Source organism: Eschscholzia californica, unplaced genomic scaffold (assembly GCF_041429995.1).
Source record: "Eschscholzia californica isolate CP2 unplaced genomic scaffold, dmEscCali1.0.p SCAF_1, whole genome shotgun sequence".
NCBI lineage: Eukaryota > Viridiplantae > Streptophyta > Magnoliopsida > Ranunculales > Papaveraceae > Eschscholzia > Eschscholzia californica.
In genome coordinates this window covers 71,843,285-71,863,794 of record NW_028238198.1, presented here as the reverse complement: position 1 = coordinate 71,863,794, position 20,510 = coordinate 71,843,285, and the positions used below count along the sequence as shown (strand labels likewise).

The following is a 20,510-nucleotide window of genomic DNA, read 5'->3' as shown; positions in this document are numbered from 1 at the left end:
CCATGAGAACCCAACAATAATCTACCTAGTGAGAAAGGAAAAATAAAGAGAGATCATGAATATGAAAAGAGTCGTTCTTCTTTGGGCAGATCAAACAAAGTTCTCGAAGTGACTAAGTTTAAAGACTGCAATCGGACATGGATACTATGTTGTTTAAATTAGGTTGTATGTATTGTTTTCATATTCGTTTTCCCATGTATCTCATTGTTTGGTTCTTTCAACTACATTGATCAGTACATATATCTCCAAGAAGAATCCAATAATCGAATAAACCTAAACAAATCATATTCTAGACACAGTAAAGAAACAGAAAGCTGAAGTCAACCTAGATATGATTTTTTTTTTCGATAACGGAACATTTAACTCTTCTTTTAAGAGCAGTTAAAGTTCATCAGTAGATAAATGGAGACAAAACGAAGGTAAACGAGATATGTCTTTCACCTCCAAACTCTATAATACAATTTAGTATGATTTTGGAAGCTATCTAACTGTTTTTCTCTTTTTTGTAACAAAAATTTGAATATTCACATTTTCAGAAGAAAACTGGTACATAATTCCATTTGATTCTACATATTATATTGCATTTTTGCTAGTTACCTGTAATTGTCATTAGTAGCATCTCTGTGATCCGACTTTGCTAGTAAAAGTGTTCATTCTTTACCAGAGAATCTTCACCTGATTCACAACTGGAAAAACGAATTCCATAAGCATGATCAAATCCATCGTGTTAAAAGCAAAAAAAAAAAAAGAACAATCAGGATATATCATCTTGGATTAAAATTTGACTCGAGGATGTTCATGATCACGGGGATTGGATTTTTCACGTTTAAGTACAAATTCCAATATTTCATGTAAGCGAAGGAAACCTTATACGAGTAGGACTTTGAAGAGGACGGATCTAAGTGGCCCTTCCGATGACATTATTGGCACACAATCATGAGGTCTTTGGGAGGCACTCTAAGCACGTCTTTCATCAAGGGAGATTTTTTCAGATATGAAGTTCGATAAATTAAAAAAAAAATGAAGTGGTTTTTCATCTGAAAAGGAAAGTAACTGGCTTGCAATTTATGTCTGAAATTTAAAGACGGAATCATGAGTCTAGAAAACATGCACTTCCTTCGTACCCTAATGCTAAGATTTTATACCAAGTATTGTCCATGTATTATAAAAAGAAATGTGAAAGAGACCGTAATTTACCTTGAAAAGGATGAAACCATAATCTTCAAAGGGATGAATGGATGATTATTACTCCTGATTCAGCTTCCCATAAGAAATGAAAATGGCGAGGTTCTCTCTTTGATATCACTGTCGAGATGGAAGGGTAGAATATTTTACCAACTTCAGGTGCCACAATAGGAAATGCAGAAATATCGGTTCCGAAGAACTCTTCCTTGTGCTTGTGAATGGCATGAACCTAGCCTACAACCGCTCTGAACGGCTGCTTCTTCTCTTTTGCTTCATTACCTGGAGGAAGAAAGTAAGAAAACAGGACTTGAGCTTTTATTACACATCTGACGAAAGGGGCACAAATATGGTGTTGATACCTTACATCTTAAGGGCACAATTCATTGAATTCATTCGGTTAGATACTTACTTAGATCATTAGATCACTTTTAGAAATGTAATCCTGAAAAGGCCAAAAAAGAAATATGTTGCTTCCGAAGTTTCAGTTTTTGCTGCCAATATATGGACAGAAGAATCCTACGTGGACGCAAAATTAGATCCACAACTGGTCGAGTATAATATAGGGCAACCTAATTGAAGGACCTAAAGTTAAATATGTATACTTTTTGCTTCTTATTCTTCTTCATCGCCACCACCAATCACTAGCGTCCTCCATCAACCGCCCCCCAAACCTTACTTTCAAACTCTGGAAGATGAAGACTTACCTTCATCAGACTCTGGAAGGTGAACGAAGCGCTTCGTCTGAGCCTGACAGAGGGTTTCGTCGGAATCTTCGGCAAGAGTGTAAAATGACCCTCCATTTCCCCTGCTCTCTTCGCTGGAAATCAGGTTATTATTCACAAAGAAGGCCCTTGCCCAGATCTGGATAGTGATGATGGAAGCTTCAAATGTTTCTTTTCAAATTGATTGATGTTGTTACCCTGGATGGTTGTGGTTTTCTGGAAACTGATGCAGAAATCAGTGATTTATTTTCTGTTCTATCTTCAAGAGGGCCAACTCCTACACCTTCAAATTTCTAAGGACAAAATTCTGCACCAGGTATATGTTCATCCAGGTGTGGGTTCCATCACAGTTTTTCCTGCAAGTTCCTACCCTGTACCCAATAGATCTGTACGAGAGTTTGTGATGAATGCCCCTAGCCCAGATCTGGGCAAGAGCTTGTGATGAAAACCCCACGGGTTTTCAGATAAACGCATGAAGAGGGGAGTTGAAGGAGAAGATGGTGGCTGTTGATGGTAAGGAAGAAGATGAAGATGGCGGTGGTCGGTATTGGTGATGGTCCTGGTGGTGGTGATGAAGATGAAAAAGAAAAACGACCTATTGAACTTTAGGTCCTTCCGTCCATATATGGGAGGTCAGAGGCCTTCATCTTTAGAGGTTTTCTTAGTTTGTAAAATAGACAAGAGTTACAATATCTAATACCACATTACCGTCATGTTTTGTACAACTTAACTGCAATTTGCAGTTTTGTACTTGGATCTACTCTCTAGTATTTGTTTTCATATCAAGAAGAAAATGCTATAATCATCAAGTTAGAGACAGTACTAGACTTTCTCTTTCACCAGGTCATCTATGTCAATATCCCAAGTATATCACTGAGAAATGACTACTCGGGAAGAATACTCTTCTAAAGGTAAACATGTAAGCAACAAAGAAATCTTCAAAAAGTTCATCAATTTGTCGGTGCTACATACATCGGTTTTTGGTACATCATGCTTTAATTCTTATATCTAAACTAGCAAAAATTAACATGAGGTTATACGGAGCAATACCCTCTAATCATTGCAATATCGTAAACCATGGGTGAAGCTAAACGAGGTCGAGGAAGGAATTGTAAACACAGATATCATGATAAAACAGAAAACTAACCTTATAGTACTTCCTCCGAAGTTTGATGGCCATATGTATGCATCTAGTTACACTAATATCCAGCATATTTTCATTGAATATCTGCAAGATGTTGAGCAAGAGTAAAATCAGATTATGTCTCCGCCAAAACTGCCACATAGTAAAAGATTGAAATTGCACAAGAGTCTAATTTCAGCCTCGGAAAAGGAAAAGGATCACTGTAGAAATCCTAAGAAATGAAATAAGATATAGATAACGTCTTAATCGGAAGAACTCGATTACCAAAAGCCACTAAACAAGTGTTATTGATCAAACAGTTTGATTCATATAACTAGATTAGTCATTTGACAGTTGCAGATACAAGAGATAGTGGTGATTGATTCTCACTAAATTTTATAAAATACCAAGAGACTTTGATGTAATAATATATTAGAATTCAGACGCAATAAAATGCACCTACCTTTATCAAATCAAAAAGTGAACGTGTTTCTTTAATAATCTTGTTGCGGTTAATGATAAGGATAGCTGCTACACAGAAGACGGGTAATTCATCATTGCAATTTCTTGTTGAACTGACTAAAGTACTATTTCCCATGCAATCCCTTAACCAAAAATTCCTGGTCAAGCCACAAAAAGGATGGCTAACTGCTGATTTTATCCCATTGTTATCAGAGACGGAATTTTCTACGATTCCGTTTTTGAGTTGCAATTGTCCTCTCTCACTTGAAATTCCATTACCCTCTATAATCTCTTCTCCTGATTCAGAACTAGAATCCCTTGGAAACTGTATGACCAGTGGTTGAAGACAATTTTTCTCTAACTCTTGAGATACTGATTCATCAAAATCGGCAGCCCAAATCATCTAAAGAGTTGCAAAAGCAAATAGAGGTTATTTGAAAATTAATATTCTGACCAATAAAATGCAAATAACAAAGGAAATTATTCTAAAATCTAAATGCAGTAAGCTTATATCTCATTTACTACACTCAAATCCCATTGCTCAAATGCTCAACTACTATAAATCCATGCTTACAAACGAACGCCTACCGTGTTTTGTTCCGCAACAAGTAAACAAACTTCAATTATTCACGTGTGAGGACAAAAAAAAACTATGTCTAGGTATATACTTATATTCATCATAATGTGTGAGAATAGACACCTAGACCAAGGAAAGTTTCACCAGGACCTCTCCACCCATCGACATTGGTTTTGACTTGGATCTTCACAGACTTAATATGTATCAGAGCTAGGCCCACACATGATAGACCAAGTGGCCGTATGCGCTCCACCTTACCCCCCAAAAAAAAGATGATAGGCACAAATAACCCACATGTGATGGGCCATGAAACAATAGTCCCACACCAACTAAGGGAAGACTCATAACCAATAATATAATATATAGGGCTTCTCCACTCAAAGCCCATAGGAAATTGGTTTTGAGTTGGATGTTCACAAAGTTAACATTAAGTAAGTTGATATTTTAAGATGAGACTTTGTCATCTGTGAAACAGGATGTAATGAAATTTACAAGACGGGAGGGTGTATGGTCATACAAATTTTGCTTTCAGAATAACCCTGGGAATGTCTAAGAAGAGAGTTTCTTCTGATGTGCATTTTAGAATGGCACAACCCACCATGAAGACAAACATACCTCCCACATGCGAAGCACCTCACTGAAAGATAGCTCTCGACGAAAAAGAATCAGCAGCATACGGAAGGCAAAATGCAGGCTCTCAGCACCTATTAGTGACAGGTGCGCAAATGTTTCTTTATCTGTCAGTTCCAATATCCGCCACAGAGATTCCAACTGCTTCATTACTCCAGTTGGCCCTTCCGTCTGAAAATTTTCACGCTGGAAGAATGCAAGTACACCCCATGGAGGCAAAATGTAGTCAGACAGACAGTGATAAATGTGTGGAAACAAAATGATTAGGTTCCAAGAGTACCATTCTCCTTAGGAGCATCTCAAAGCACCAAAATGCATCTGCATTATCCTCATAGAGAAAGACGAAAGGAGACAGCAAGTCACTCATACCTATAATTCATATATAAAGTTACAGACTCGTTATTATGAAGTCCAGAAATGGTATTAGAAAATTAGAATCATGGAAGGAAAACAGTAGACAAAAAAGACAGATCTACAACCTTGGCAGTATCCAATAGAAGGATCAACCCATGCATAAACAGCAAGAATATCTGACATCCTCGCCATATTTTTCGCATCCTCGTAGAATTCAAGATCACTATCCGTTCTTACCACATCAACAACTGAAAAGGATATATATAAGCAACAATGTCTAGTATATCGCTTCAACAGAAAGTATATAACTGATTTACCTATTTGGTGAAGCGTCCAGAGCCATTCGGAAACTCTGCCTTCAGTATTAGTCTCTGTCTCTCTTTCAGATGTTGTTGTCTTCATAATCCCCGTTTCCTGTGCATCTGATATCCTCATTGTGTTTAGTTCAGATCTATGTGTGAAGTTTCTTGACTGTTCTACTTTTTCATAGGTATCTGAATCAAACACCTCGTTAGCAGAAGTTTCAGATGTTGTTGTCTTCATAATCCCTGTTTCCTGTGCATCTGATATTCTCACTGTGTTTAGTTCAGATCTATGTGTGAAGTTTCTTGACTGTTCTACTTTTTCATAGGTATCTGAATCAAACACCTCAGTAGCAGAAGAACTGTCACATGAGACATCATTACGTGAACCATTTGATTCCATAATTAGATCTACATTGTTACTAATTTGAAAACTATACATGTTCTCATCCTCATCTGAAATATTGACTTTTAGCTTGGTAGACATTCTGTCCTCTCCAAACTCTATTTTATCACTATCACTACTTTCTGGTAAATCTGTGACTACGTCAAAATAAGTCTCAGTCTCGTTTTGTGAAACAGGAACTTCCATCCCTTCTTTTGGGGAAAAGCAATTGAATTGACCCGAATAAAATGTGGCACCTGAAGAGTCATACCGAGCACTATCCGTGCTTCCTCTGACAGTGAAAAGATAAGGTGGATCACTTGAACTTTCTGTTTGACATGCGTAAGACACATCTGTACAGTTATTACTCCAATCAGAAGCCTCTATTTCAATAGTAGCGTCGTTAAAACCTGATATTCTGACATCTTCCTCTTTATTACTATCTCTAGAGTCAATCTTGACATCCATCACCTTGGACCCCACAACATAAGCAAGAGAACCGGTTCCAATGCTTGAATGCATCTTCTGGCACTGCTTGATTAGATCCTTGTAGCGCTCCCTGCATGGTTGATCAAAGTATTAAACTAGATTTTTTATACAAATTCAGAGAACTTCCTAACATATCGGATAATCGGAGTTCATTTGCAATCATAAGAATGTTGAAGTTTGAATATCAGAAGAATTCAAGTCAATATTGATCATGCTTATATGCATCTCCTTGGATCATATATATATAGTAGTAATAGTACCCATCAAGCAGTCAAGATGAGAAATCAGTAAAGAACTTCTATTTGACACAAGGAAAACAAGATGATGTCTGGATTCATTCAATATGCAAAAAAGAAACATATGTGAGTAAGACTATTTCCAACTGACTCGTGTTATGATACAGAAGGAATATGGAAGGGTCCAACCTCCTAGCCATCCTTAGTCTCCTCCGGTGCTCTGTCGTGCTGCCCAGCGTATAGCAACCGAGAAGAAATTCCCATACTTCAGCTCGTATGGATGGGTCCACACCCTATACGTACAGAGTAATAGAAATAAAAGTGTCAGTTAGAGAAGTGCTAGAATAAGAAAGTTCATAAGTTAAACAATAAAACTCATTTGATAAACAACATAAATTAATTTTCAGCAAGTAGGAGCATATGACTATGAAACATCTACAGCAAAGAAAAATCAACAAGCATAGAAGCTTCCACCTGCGGAAGATCACAAAAATTACAAACTGAACCTGAGATTTTGAGAAATATCATGAAATCCGTCAATTACTTGGGTCAATGAGATGTACGAATGCTCAATGATTTCCATATAACACAAAAGTTGGTTTGCCATCTTAAAACTCAACCAAGTTGGCAACATGATACTAAGGTAATCAGGTATTAAGGTTATAAGGGCACATGTTGGTTGTGAACTCGTGTGTGTGTGTGTGTACCTAAGATCTTGAAAAATATCATGAAATACGTTAATTACCTTGGCCCATGAGATCTACGAATGCTCCATGATTTCCATATAACACAAAAGTTAGTTAGCCATCTTATCACTCAACCAAGTTGGTAACATGATACTAAGGTAATCAGGTAGTACCGTAGTAAGGTGTCTATGTGTGTGTATGTGTGTGTATGTGTGTGTCTGTGTGTGTCTGTGTGTGTGTGTGGAGATTAATGGTTAATACTTAATAAAAACCAGAAGGGACATTGAACAAATGTGTCTGAAGCTTGGCTTAGTTTGCTGTAAGATATTCTAAACTCTACTTCTAATTTCGTTATTTTAGAAACTAGCGTTGAGAAAAAATGCATCACTTGACCTGCTTCCCAATATGCTTCGAGAAGTAACATCTAATGAAAAACTGCTTTCTTATTTTATCTATACACAAAAGCAATCTGAAAGCCAGCCTGAATAACTACAAAGATATCATTTTGCAATTACTAGACAAGGAGAGAATATGAATCTACGAACTGACAAGTTTAAGGTCGACAAACTATAATATTTGTCACACTGGGTCGAAAAGATGGAAGTAGACCCGACATTTGGGTGTGTTATTCTCGAGAAGTGGCATAGATATAACTGTTAGACAGCTTACTCCCAAAACAATCAGCTTAAGAGCCTTTTGGAAACAAAAAACCTTCCCATCACTGTCAAAATTGGCTCGCCACTTTTCTTCCTTTAGCATTTTGATTCTCTGCATCACATTAGATAAACCAATTAGATAAAATTTCAAATGCTAAAAAATGTAATGAGTACACACAGAAGAAAAACGAGAAAAAGCAATTTAAACAAAGTATACAATAGAGACTAGCACTAATTTAGTTTACAAGCAGGTCAGAGCCTTCAATAGTACAATGAAATATGAATGAGTTGAGAAATCTATAGAGGCGAGCGACCTTCCCACTAAATCATATCTATAGCTTCTAATCTCTTTACTCGATAAACAGACCGAACAAAACACCCTGAATATTCACATCCAGTTGATCACTTTCCATATGGTATTCTAGGGATCAATTAGTGTTCATGTCCAACCATTCTCTAATATATGGTTAGTGTAAGACCAAAATTTTTGCAAAAAGTATGTGTAACAAGTTTTACTCCCTCAAGACTCTAGTTTCACAGGTTTTGCATTTCATCCAGAAAATTGGCGTAAGCAACCCCAAAAGGTGTGTCATTGATGTCATGTGCAGTGGAAAAATCATTAAAAAAACACAAAATGTGACGTACACTAAAATAACATAACAGCTTGCAGCCACGATCTTAGTGCTCGTTTGGCTGGACTTCTCTTCCTTTTCATGAAAAGAAAATCCACATAAAATTGTTGAAGGAATGGTAAACTCAGTAGTTGGCTCCAACTATCGACCGCATAAGCTAAAAGTCGGCTCCAGAAAATGTACCAAATTTTTTTTCTTGTTATCTTAAAAGCCATTGATAAAAAAGGAAGGTTTAGTCTTTTACTATGTATATGTTCTCTAACAAAAGAACGTATATAACATGGACACTCTGCTCTCTACTCCAAAAGAAATGAAGTATTGTGACCATGATCGATGACAAAACTGAGTTACATTAATTGAACAATACTTTTGCTATTTATTCGAAGTTTCTCCAAGCTATGCGATAAATTCGGCATCTCATATTGTAGAAACTAGGAAGTCGGTAGTGACTCAGGTGAGATTTGCATGTGAACCCTTTGAGTGTCCATTGACACCATGGTTGGTGGCACTTGCCGACTCCCCCTTATGTGCTCGAGTGACGTTTAGATCTAAAATCACCCTTTGGGATCATCTTTCGTTGACGCCTGTTTTTAACACGGTTTCTTCTCGAGTTTATTCCGGCTCGAACGGCACTCGCTGAAATGTAGACGTATGTATAATACGAGCGCCCCATTCCAACTTGCTTACATATAAATCACTCATCATATAGTCTGACGAGTATATGACCTCGATAGCATATATCCTCCAGTATGCCTAATCATTCACATACGACACGTTTGGTAGTTCATATGTGCTAGGGGGTTTTCGTGAAATGAGTTTGTTCCTTAATTGACGATAATTCTTCTCGCTCTTACTCAAGGGTCTCGGATCCATTGTTAGTTTGTGAGGAGGCTTGTCACTAGCATCATACGGTTTCAACGTACATCCATAAAAAGCACTTAAAGGCCCCAAATAATATGCATTTTATTTAATTTACAAAAATGGAGTTGACATTTCAAATAGATATCAAGTGAAGTCAGAAAAATAGACAAAAGGTTTGCAACGAAAGGAGTAATGATACTTGTCGCAATAAGTAGCCCCTAAAATCTCTAGCATCACAAGGTATTCATAATATCCATGATATGAACTAAATAAGTTCAATGTTATTTTGTCTCCGTCTATAAAGAAATTGAAACATCGAACAAGAATACATACATTTACAATTTCTACTTCGAAAGTGTCTAGTTTACACAATTTTATATTCAAATCCCAAAATAACGTTGAAATTGCAGCTTCTGAACTGATATACACGACATCGACAAACGTTTACAACTTAAACTCCATGTTGAGGATTAATTAGACTTTAATCAGTAATCTTTCAAAATCTACTTTTAATCGTTTTTAACTCCAATCTATTTGCAAATTTGAACAACAATGCACAAAATAATAACGAAATTAACCCTAAAAAACTCTCTAATTTTAAATTTACCTTTTCAGGAGATTGACGGAGACAAGGCTCTCCAATATCGCGAACAATAGAACCAACACATTGAAGATTCATAGAAGCAGTATTTGAACAGCTCCATTTATTATCATTTCCATCAAAAGACATAATCAAGGTCTTAATCACTGTTCATCCTAAAAACAAATCTCAAAACCGATTAGAAATCAAATAGGTCAACTAAATCTGAAAATAATTGCAGTTTCAGACTAAATTCTTTAACCAAAGTATGACCTAATTCTAAATCTTCTAAAGAAATGGATCTAATTATCTTAATCTAGAGAGAGAAAGAACTGATTGAGTTTCAATAAAATCCAGAGAGAGAGAGTAAATAGATAATTATAAGATCAGATTAAAATGTAGAGAGAGAAAGTATTGACCTGAGAATAGAAAACAGTAACGATCTCTCCGATCCAGAGAGAGCTCAAAAATTTCGACGCCATTAACAGTGACCGTTTTCTAACGGGGTTGGTATATTTGTGGTAGATTCCAAATTAATGGAGAAGTTTAGGGAAATTCTAAATGGCCCCCTAATTTGTAACAACTAGATGTTTTAGACCTATAATTTGTACGGTAGACCTTTTTGCCTCCCAAACTAACGGTTCCTTCACTTGGTCGTTTAGTACTTTCGTTTCTACTATTTGGATTTTTTTATTTGAATTTTCCATTTCTTAATAGATTTAAAATTGCAGCAACCTAAATGTATGAGTTCCATTTTTGAGGTTCTTTCGATTGAAAGAGACAAATTTCTTTTGTAAAAGTTATAGATGTTGAAATCAATTTATACATGACTTAAAATACTAAGAAAATTTCAGCCTAAATAGACGAAAAAAAATATATTTTCACCCAAATAGAGATACTTCTTAAGATACTTGTGGTGTAACTTTGGAAGAATATTGTGTCTCTTGGTAAAGAGTGTGAGTCAGAGTATGGACACTTGTTTCGCTCACGAAAATGAATGATTTGTGGTCAGACATCCCAGTCCATGGTGGAAGATTTCAGAAGAGGTATTATTAAGAAAACTTCAAAGAATTTGAGAGCTTGAAGACTATTCCTTGAAGAACTATCTCGGATGAATCTATTCTATTTAAAAAAAAATTGTAATTATATTGTACTTGTACAGTGAACCGAGTCTCCTGTTGAGGGATTTCTCTCATTCGTAAGTCCAAAAGAGAAATAAGCATATAAGAGTGCCTCTTTTATCGGTAAATACACCTTCTTTACATGAGAACCCTTTCGATTTTTGCGGGTTAGAAAGCACAATAATGGAGACACTTATAAAACTTCCCTTCTCTTTACCGTGAATGTCTAAATATGACAAACCATTTGAACGTTGTGACTCTTTACTTCCGTAATAAAGATCCAACGAGTAAGAGCACCTCCAATGCAAAACACAAGAAAATCTGTATTTACGTGTCAAGTTCTAATTGAGATTTTCATTCATATGTGACGAAAATAGATATTTTCAAATCTTTTGTCTCCAATGCAAAATTCTAAATTTATTTTATTTAATTACTTATGTAGCATAGTTATTTTTGTAAAGAAATAATTAGTTAATAAAAATATAAAAGACTTGGTTTTTATTGGTTGAAATTCAAATATTGATGAGTTGGACAATTAGAGATATCTCAAGAAGACACTCTAGATATATCTCAAGGGGACACTCTAGAGATATATCAAGAGTGTCTTCTTAAGATATCTCTATTTAACTGCCTCCACATCATCTTAGAGATCCAAATTGAGTATTGCATTAGAGAGAATTTTTAAGAAAAAAATCTAAAAATCCTATGTGACACTCGAAAATCCTAAGATTGAGTGTTGCTTTGGAGATGGTCTAAAATCTATAGACGTTATATAGTTCTTTGTCGTGTTGTAGAATTTATTCTTTATTTGTCACGTTATATAAATTTAGTAGCTACTTATTATAGGTTGATAGAGATTTGTACTATTTATTGCTTTTTAGATACCATGTTTTCAAATTTTTAAACCTAAATTTATTTAGAAATTGCTTAAGTTTGCCAATAAGTGGAATGTCTTATGAACTAGTTTTACAAGTTAATTTCGGAATACAATTATCTCTTAGGCTATGCCCCTTATTAAACATGTCTAGTTGTTTCATATTTGATAAAGATATAAGAGACATGTCCCTTTAGTGAATATGTTGGTTGTTGAATCTTTAGTAGAGATATAAGAGACATAATGTGGAGCTCGACTCACAGGTTTACGAATGAAATGTAATATTAATTCATAGGTTTACGAACGAGATATAAGGAAATTTTAAAAGCAATGTCCACATTTGTTAGAGGCAATCCCGCTAAAAACAATCCCTATTTTGGTTACAGACAATGTGTGTTTAGGAAGCAATGTTTAAATCAGTGTTTGACCTAACGACGTCAGATCCTCTTTACCTTGTTTCTCTCTCCTCTATCTCCGACAAAGTGGGGAGGAGCACAAAATTTCAAATCCTCACTAATTTTTTATGTGCGCATGAAATTTGAGTTTGGGTCTTTTTGGGTAAGAATAATGGAGGAAGAAGACATGGATATCGCAGCTGGGTTGCGGTCAGAATCTTTTGTTGCTATGTTGCTTCCTTCTCAATTTATTAGAGTCTTTGGTGAAACAGTATATGATTGAGAGAGCAACTTTAGTGTCAAATACTGCAATATTGATTGGGTTTTATGGTGGTGAAGATGGAGAAGAGAAATTAGCGGGAACAATTGAGGTTTCTTTTAATAAAAAGGGTTCCAATAATTCTCCAACTCCAACTCCTCATAAATATTCACCATATATTTTTACGGTACCGTGGATGATTTGGGGAAACAATAAAACTATCCAGGTACAAAGTTTTGGGTGCATGAAAACAAAGTCTTTTCCAAGAATTATGTTTCCTCCAAACACTTAAAGTCTTTCAACTTCTTCTTCCCTCTTTTCCTCTCCCACTACCACCATCTAACTCCGGCGACCTTGACAAAAATTTCAGTGTCCACTACCATAAATTATGGCTATCTCCACTACCAAGTTCGTCTCCTCTCTCTTTCTCTCTCTCTCTCTAACTCTCCCTCCCTCTATTATTTTTGCAATCTAAGTTTCGGCGACCTTCGCTGGAAACTCGATTGGTTTCCAGACGAGGAGTCATCTGGAAAACCAAATGAAGCAACCTCCGCCTGGATCTCAAAGAACCAGAGCCAGGCGACCTTCGTCTGGTTTTCAGACGAAGCAAGGGTTCCTTTTTCTGAAAACCATACAAAGGGTTCCAGCGAAGGGGTTCCTCCCTTCTCCGTACTTAGAGAGAGCGAGAGAAAATCAGGGAGAGGGTTGGAGAGAAAGAGAGAGAAAGAGGAGGAGAGGGTGGTCGTCGGCCGTCGTTGACAAAGAGTGGGCGGCGACTCTGCCGACAACACGGGACGTTGTGTTTAGGTAAAAAAAAATTAAGTTTCCACCCTTTAAGATGTTGCACCCCAAATACTTTTCTTATTTCTCTGAATCACCCACGTACCATTTGTAACACGAAGGAACTTTTTATTTTTTTAGTTAACATCTGGTTGGGAATTGTCAGTCGACGATCTTTGTCGGAGATGTCACTGCCTCTAACCAAACTTGGTCAATTTATTTTGACCAAGTCTTGGGACCAAAATACATTACCTTTAACAAAAAAATACATCGACTTATAATTTCCCTTATCTTATGTCTATACATTCTTTAATCTCCCGAAAAATCAAAGTGTTGTTCAACTTCTTTCTTAGTTAACTTGTACATTTGAACTCCGATTTGACTTTCGTCTTCGTCGTCGGGTTCACAATTCACTCTAATTTTGATTGGACCACTGACTTTGACCAAAATGACTAAAGTAACATTGGTACATAATGACCAAAATACCCTTGAGTTATTTTTCTTCCGTTTTAGGTATCATGAGGTGAAAATGTGGAGATTTGCTTTTTTATTTCGAATTACATGTCTAGCTTCATGTACGTCACCTGCACAAGAAAATCACATAAATTATTAGAAATAAAATCTGAACAAACTAACTCGTCGAAGGTAAACAATCTAAATGTGACATTTTCAAGTCACATCAACATCCACAAACTTAAACGTTGCTAGTCTTCGAGCAAACAAAATAAAATAAAATTTTAATTCACTTTCGGAGGAATCCCGGTTGCATTTGGCATGTGAAATAAGTCGTTAAACCCCTAGATTACTCCTAGAGGACGAGTGTTGTCTCGTGAAGTTTTCCGTAAATGACATTCACAAACATCATGATTTCGAATACACAAGGGTTCATACATGAAGTAGATAAGAGTGTTATCATGCAAGCAGTTTAAACAAGTCAATGTACAGGCAATTATTTTGTCGTTATCGATCATGTTTTAGTAATGAACTTTGATTTGGGAAATTTTTTTACTTGTCTAGTTGTATTGGGCTTGGTGTTATTTGATTTATTGACGAATCACGTCTTAAAAAAAGTAACCGTGGAATAATAACATGCACCTCTTTTGTCGTTATTGATTCCGTTCAAGTAGTTATGAACTTTTGATTTTGAAAAAATTCTACTTGTCTTATTGTATTAGACTTGGTATTATTTGATTTATTGATGAATCACTTCTTCAAAAAAGGAAAATTGTAACCGTGAAAGAATAACATGCAGTTATTTTGTCGTTTTTTATTTTATTTAGGTAGTTATGAACTTTTGATTCTGCATCAATTTCTACTTGTCTTGTTGTATTGGATTTGGTGTTATTTGATTTATTGATGACTCACTTCAAAAAAAGTAACCTCAGAAGATTAACAAACAATTATGTTTTCATTATCGACCGTTCTGGTAGTTATGAACTTTTGATTTGGCAAAAGTATCTACTTGTCTTGTTATATTGGACTTGGTGTTATTTGATTTATTGATGACTCTTACAAAAAAATTGTGGAAGAATAACAGACAACTATTTTGTCGTTATCGATTTCGTTCTAATAGTTATGACATCTTGATTTCGCAAAAATTTCTACTTGTCTTTTTGTATTAGACTTCGTGTTATTAGATTTATTGATGAATCGGTTTTTCGAAGAAAAAGAGCAACCGTGGAAGAACAACAAGCAGCTATTTGGTCGTTATCGATTATGTTCTAGTAGTTATGAACTTTTGATTTAGCAAAAAATTCTACTTGTCTTGTTGTATTGGACTTAGTGTTATTTTTTTTTTTGTTGAGGTGACTTAGTGTTATTTGGTTTATTGATGAATCACTTCTTCAAAAAAAAAGTAACTGTGGGAGAATAACATGCAGCTATTTTGTCGTCATTGATTGCGTTCGGGTAGTTATGAACTTTTAATTTTGCATAAATTTGTATTTATCTTTTTTTTTTTTTTTTGATGAAGATAAATTTGTATTTATCTTGTTGTATTGGACTTAGTGTTATTTGATTGATTGATGAATCACTTCAGAAAAAAAAAGTAACCAGACAATTATGTTGTCATCATCGATCTGTTCTAGTAGTTATGAACTTTGGATTTGGCAAAAATATTTAGTTGTCCAGTTATTTGATTTATTGATGAATCACTTCTTAAATAATAATAATCGTGGAAGGATAACACACAACTATTTTGTCGATATCGATTCCGTTCAAGTAGTTTTGAAATTTTGATTTAGCAAAAATATGTACTTGTCTTTTTGTATTATACTTGGCGTTACTTGATTTATTGATGAATCAGTTCTTCGAAGAAAAAAAAACCATGGAAGAATAATAGACATGTATTTTGTCGTTATCGATTTCGTTCTAGTAGTTATAAACTTTTAAGTTGGCAAAAATTTCTACTGTCTTGCTGTATTAGACTTGGTGTTATTTGATTTATTGATGAATCACTTCTTCGCAAAAAAAAGGTTAATTCTATTTTGGCCCCTAAAGATAATCAACTCACCAAATCAGCCCCCTTAAGATGACTAACTTCCATTTTGGCCCCCTTTGATTTTTTCCGTCAGTCAACTTTAACTGTTGAGTTCCCTTTGTACCCCTCTCTTCAAAACTCTTTTCCTCTCTATCCTTTGTCATTTTAAAACAATTATTTTTCTTCTTCTCTTTTCTCCCTCTCCTCCCACCATCACCACCACTTACTCCGGTCGGCCGCAACCATCCATTCTTTATTCTTGTTCTTTCTCTCTGCTTCCCACCCTTTTCTTCTCTCTGACAACTATTTTCACTCTCTACTGTGTTTAGCAAAATTGAAACCCAAACTTGAAAAATATGTAAAAGAAAATACTAAAATACCATTTTCGTTCTCTCTTGCCCTAATCTATCTACCTTGTCGACAAACACTGGTAATAAATGCGGAGGAACGAAAGGTTCTAATTTAGGGAACACATGGAAGAAATTGATGGGCCTTTCTCTTTATTGATCTCAAGTAATTGGCATAGAAGGTATAGGAACTAGTACGACCTAAAGGACGATGAAAGATTGAATTTGACTAAGGGAAAAGATCAAAAGGGATGGTCAAGATGAGAGCTGATCATCTTTAGGGGGTGTTTTTGGTGATTCGATTATCTTTATGGGGACAAAATAGAAACAACCCAAAAAAACAGTAACCGTGTAAGAATAACAAGCAACTATTTTGTCGATTCTGTTCTAGTAGTTATGAAATTTTGATTTGGCAACAAATTTCCACTTTCCTGTTTTTCCTCTCTCTCTCTCTTTCCTAAAAACTCATCTTCTTTCTCCTTCTTCTTTAAGATTCATACCACAATTGCATGTCTCTTCTCTCCGTCCGCCATGGCTCAAGGTTCCCTCTCTCTCTCTCTACCTTTTCTTGATTATCTTCTTCTTCATTTTAACCAATTTTAGATTCTTTTCTTTTCGTTTTGAATTTTGTGGTGAAATTTGGTATATTTTCTTCTACTTCTTGAATTATATGTGATTAGTTTAAAGGTTTTGATAATGAATTGACATAACTATTCACTGATTTGTCTGATCAGTCTATTTTCTGGATAATGATAATCTTGAGCTTAACGATTGAGTTGTTGATGAATCTTGTTTGTGATCTTCTAATGACGAGTTCAAATTCAATGAGAGAGAAGATCTAATTAGGTCAAACATTTTGTTCCATTTTCTTGTCTATGGATGATGATCTAACCAACGAGTCTTAATAAGTGGTGAGGGAAGATTTTTCATGATTTTTCTTTTCTCTGGAATTTAGGGTTTTTCTACCAGTTCTTGTTGGCATGTACAATTTAGGGGTTTTTCTAGTATTGTAATAACTGACTATTTAGGGCATAATTTGCACTGGGAATGTACTAGTCTCAATCTACAGGTTGTTTTAATGATATTAATACCTTCTTAATCATTTTTTTTTCGTATCTGTCTTTTTTCTATTGAAGGTAAAGTTCCTCCACCAAAACCTTGGGAACGCGTCGGCGGGCCATCTGGCCCCGCACCTTTTCGACCCCCTTCAGTTGGTAGCACAAGTGCTGTTGTTGAGACTTCGGGAACTGCAAACCACGGACAAATTGTTCCACCAGCAAATGCTAACCCAATAGCTCCTGTGTGCAGGCCAGTACCACCAAGGCCTTGGCAGCCAAACTATGGTAACAACAACATTAAGCTTAACACTGATTGATGGATATACATATTTCTCGCTTGTACAATATAGATGATTAAAGTTTTCTTCGTGACATTTCTTGACATGTATATCGTCCTTTTAAGAAACCAGACATTTGAAAATCAAAAAAGTTGCCCTCATATTGATCAAATCAGTAGTAGTCTCGTATTCTGCATGGAGCCTGTCGATGGTGATTCACAATCATATACTAATCGAACTAGATGTTTAAAACAAATGTATAGGCCCTTTTTGAGGATGATATACACTGCGAAGAACACGTATTTACACGAAATTAGCCCTTAGGTTGTCTCTGTGTGTTAGTATTGATCCTTGTCCGACGCTAAAGTGTAAACAGAATTTTCGTTATATAGTGGAGATTGATTTTTCTACTATTCAATGCAGGCGTTGGCTTATATAATAATAACATGTTTAGAGGAGGGTTTGGTGGAATGTATGGTAATAACACATATGGTAATAATACATATGGACAACAAGATCCAAATAATCCTTCTCCTTCACCATCAGGATTTTTGGGTGCGGTAAGATACAAATCTTCTTTTGTTTCTACTGTTCTCATAGAGCCTTGAGAGTTGACCTAACTTTTGATATGCTGTACGATATACTTTATTCATAGGTGTATTACTTTATATATGCTCACTCGCTGTTCCGCTGAGGCACGGGGCATTATTTGAAAACTACACTCCACATGTTCAAGTGCCAGTTTAACACCCCTAAATTCTTTTCGCAATCATTACCTTTCTACTGCCCTGCAACTCGATGATCTTTAGGATATTTCCCATCGAAGCATTCGATAGCCTCTCCTGATTGTTGCTAGAACATTTCCTGTGGAAGTGATTAGGGACTGGTGAGTGAGTAATTATTAGCTATTTAAATCTCAGCTCGGTGAATGGCATTGGCTAGTGAGTAGTAGTCTGAATAGGATGATTTGCGGTAGCTCCCTCTAACTAAAGGTTTATCCAATCGTTTCTAGTTCAGTTGTTCGTCCATATTCTGTAGATTTCAGACTATTTCAAGGGACACAAATACACGATAATGTATGATTAGGTTGAACAATGTCTTTCTTCTTTTGCTATTATTGATTAATGAACTTGTATTGTTTTGAAGATGCAAGCTGTACTAAATGTTGTTGGTCAGTTTTCATTGCTCATGAATCAGAACTGGCAGGCGTTTAATATGATCCTGCATGGACTTGGCGAGGTACATTGTCATCTTTCATGGCATTTTTTCTTTATCTGAAATCATTTCAGTGGTATATAATTCAGTCTATTGTTCTTTTAACATTTAACTTTGGTTATATTACTTATGCAGTTTTCCGAGAAAACAAACATGTTATATCAGCTTGTAGCATTTGTGTTGAAGCTTCTTGGGTCTAAGTTTAAGAAAGTAAATGCGCCTACACCTAATGGGCTTCCTGAACAGCAAGGTGGCCAGATTGCTGGGCAAAAGGCGGTTGCTCCTGTACAAAATGGGCAAGGTGGTGGTCAGGTTAAAGGACCAACTCCTGCGCATTTCGAAAATGTTTGGGGTCAGTGATGCAGTTTCAGATGTAAAGACAAAAGAATGCATTCTCTTCTATAAGTACTAGCATGAAGTATAATGATTCTTCTCCCCCAGTTTGTACTGAAAGTCTTCGATCTCACTCTCTCTGACTCTGTAACAAAACTCCGGTTTTTTCATTGGGAATGAAGATGGAAGAACAAAAGCTGGAGTTTGGTATTCAATCCAAGTATATATAGAGACTCAAGTCAAATTTACAACAACCTTGTTTTCATGTTTCTCATTTAGTAGTAGGTGTAGTCGGTGAACACAATGAGAAGTTAGATTCCAATATAACGGGAAATGAAATAAGACGCCCTAAATAACAATATAAGATACAAAATGAAGCAATAATGGTACTACCAAACGACATATACTAGCTTGTTACAACAAAAAGCAGACCTATTATCGTGTTACAACAAACAATTGAAACGGCATGCTTTAGTAGCATTTTGTGTTTAAGTGTTGGTGGAAAAAAACTCCTGAAAGAGAACTCATAAGGGTTTGGGCTTAGCCAGACTGTGTAGGCAACATAAGGTGCTCAAAGGAGGGGAACTTTTTAAAGGCGCCACTTTGTAAACTGTAAAGCTTCCCCAACACCATTAATATAGAAATATGTCAAAAGCAATCGAGATTTACTTGAAGTGTTGGAAGGTCCACTCCACTCGGCCAAACCGAGTGGACTTGGTCCCATAGGAATCCTATTACAACTAGGATTCCTTAGTAGTTAGGATTATAATTAGATAACCATTATAGAGTTTAGTTATTTTCAATTTCCTCTTTTGTATCCTATATATACATAACCATACATAATTGTACAATCAAGTTATTGTGTAATAATAAAAGGTATTTTACCTAAGTATTCATCCCTAGCACTAATAACTTGTCTCTCTCCCTCTCGGTTCAACCGAGTCTTCATCTTCTTCTTCTCCCACTCGGCTTCACCAAGTGTGATCATCTTCATCTTCTTCCACTCGTCATCTTCGAGTGTCTACTCGGTTATAACCGAGACATTAATCAAGTCTCTCTCTCGGCTTCATCCGAGAGTGACAATCATCAAGGTATTTATATTTTCACATGGTATAAGAGCCAATTTTTTTTAAAACCATGACTACTCCCGAAACAACTTCGGAAACTACTCAAGTTCATTATACTTCTAATGGTGGCCCGTTTGATGTTCACCATTCGGATTCTCCAACCACCATTGTCATCACACCACTTCTAACCGGTGATAACTACAACTCATGGTCTCGAGGTATGTCAAAAGCTTTAAGAGCAAAAGGCAAACTAGGTTTCGTAGACGGAAGCATCGACAAACCCACCGATCCTAATGAATTAGAACAATGGGGAAGATGTAACGATCTCGTTTCTAGTTGGCTTATTAATTTGGTAGACCCACCTCTTCGATCATCAATATTATATGATGAGACGGCATCCGATATATGGAAAAATCTCTTTGAT

At 35.9% G+C, this 20,510-nt stretch overlaps 2 protein-coding genes across 19 annotated transcripts; one reads left to right on the top strand and one right to left on the bottom strand.

The window, feature by feature from the left end:
- Positions 1–416: 416 nt before the first annotated feature.
- Positions 417–11,074, bottom strand: LOC147568856 (uncharacterized). Of its 18 annotated transcripts, none has more exons than XM_086655256.1 (12): positions 10,300–11,074; positions 9,908–10,056; positions 7,821–7,919; positions 6,655–6,758; positions 5,371–6,299; positions 5,179–5,301; positions 4,980–5,068; positions 4,685–4,885; positions 3,494–3,895; positions 3,055–3,135; positions 1,198–1,464; positions 417–686 (listed from the first exon to the last, which is right to left on the bottom strand). In XM_086655256.1, exons 2-11 carry the CDS (start codon positions 10,028–10,030, stop codon positions 1,420–1,422), a joined length of 2,196 nt encoding a protein of 731 aa, XP_086511382.1. In that variant the 5' UTR covers positions 10,031–10,056; positions 10,300–11,074; the 3' UTR covers positions 417–686; positions 1,198–1,419. The 18 variants fall into 18 exon arrangements, with proteins under 18 accessions (XP_086511382.1, XP_086511384.1, XP_086511379.1 ...); XM_086655258.1 differs by having other exon boundaries at positions 9,908–10,047; positions 10,300–11,060; XM_086655253.1 differs by having other exon boundaries at positions 7,806–7,919; positions 9,908–10,047; positions 10,300–10,486.
- A 5,406-nt stretch (positions 11,075–16,480) lies between these two features.
- PEX13 (peroxin 13) lies at positions 16,481–19,419 on the top strand. Its single transcript, XM_086655249.1, has 5 exons — positions 16,481–16,676; positions 17,272–17,478; positions 17,895–18,031; positions 18,618–18,710; positions 18,822–19,419. The coding sequence occupies exons 1-5, from the start codon at positions 16,667–16,669 to the stop codon at positions 19,044–19,046; spliced, it is 672 nt and encodes a 223-aa protein (XP_086511375.1). The 5' UTR covers positions 16,481–16,666; the 3' UTR covers positions 19,047–19,419.
- Positions 19,420–20,510: the final 1,091 nt, after the last annotated feature.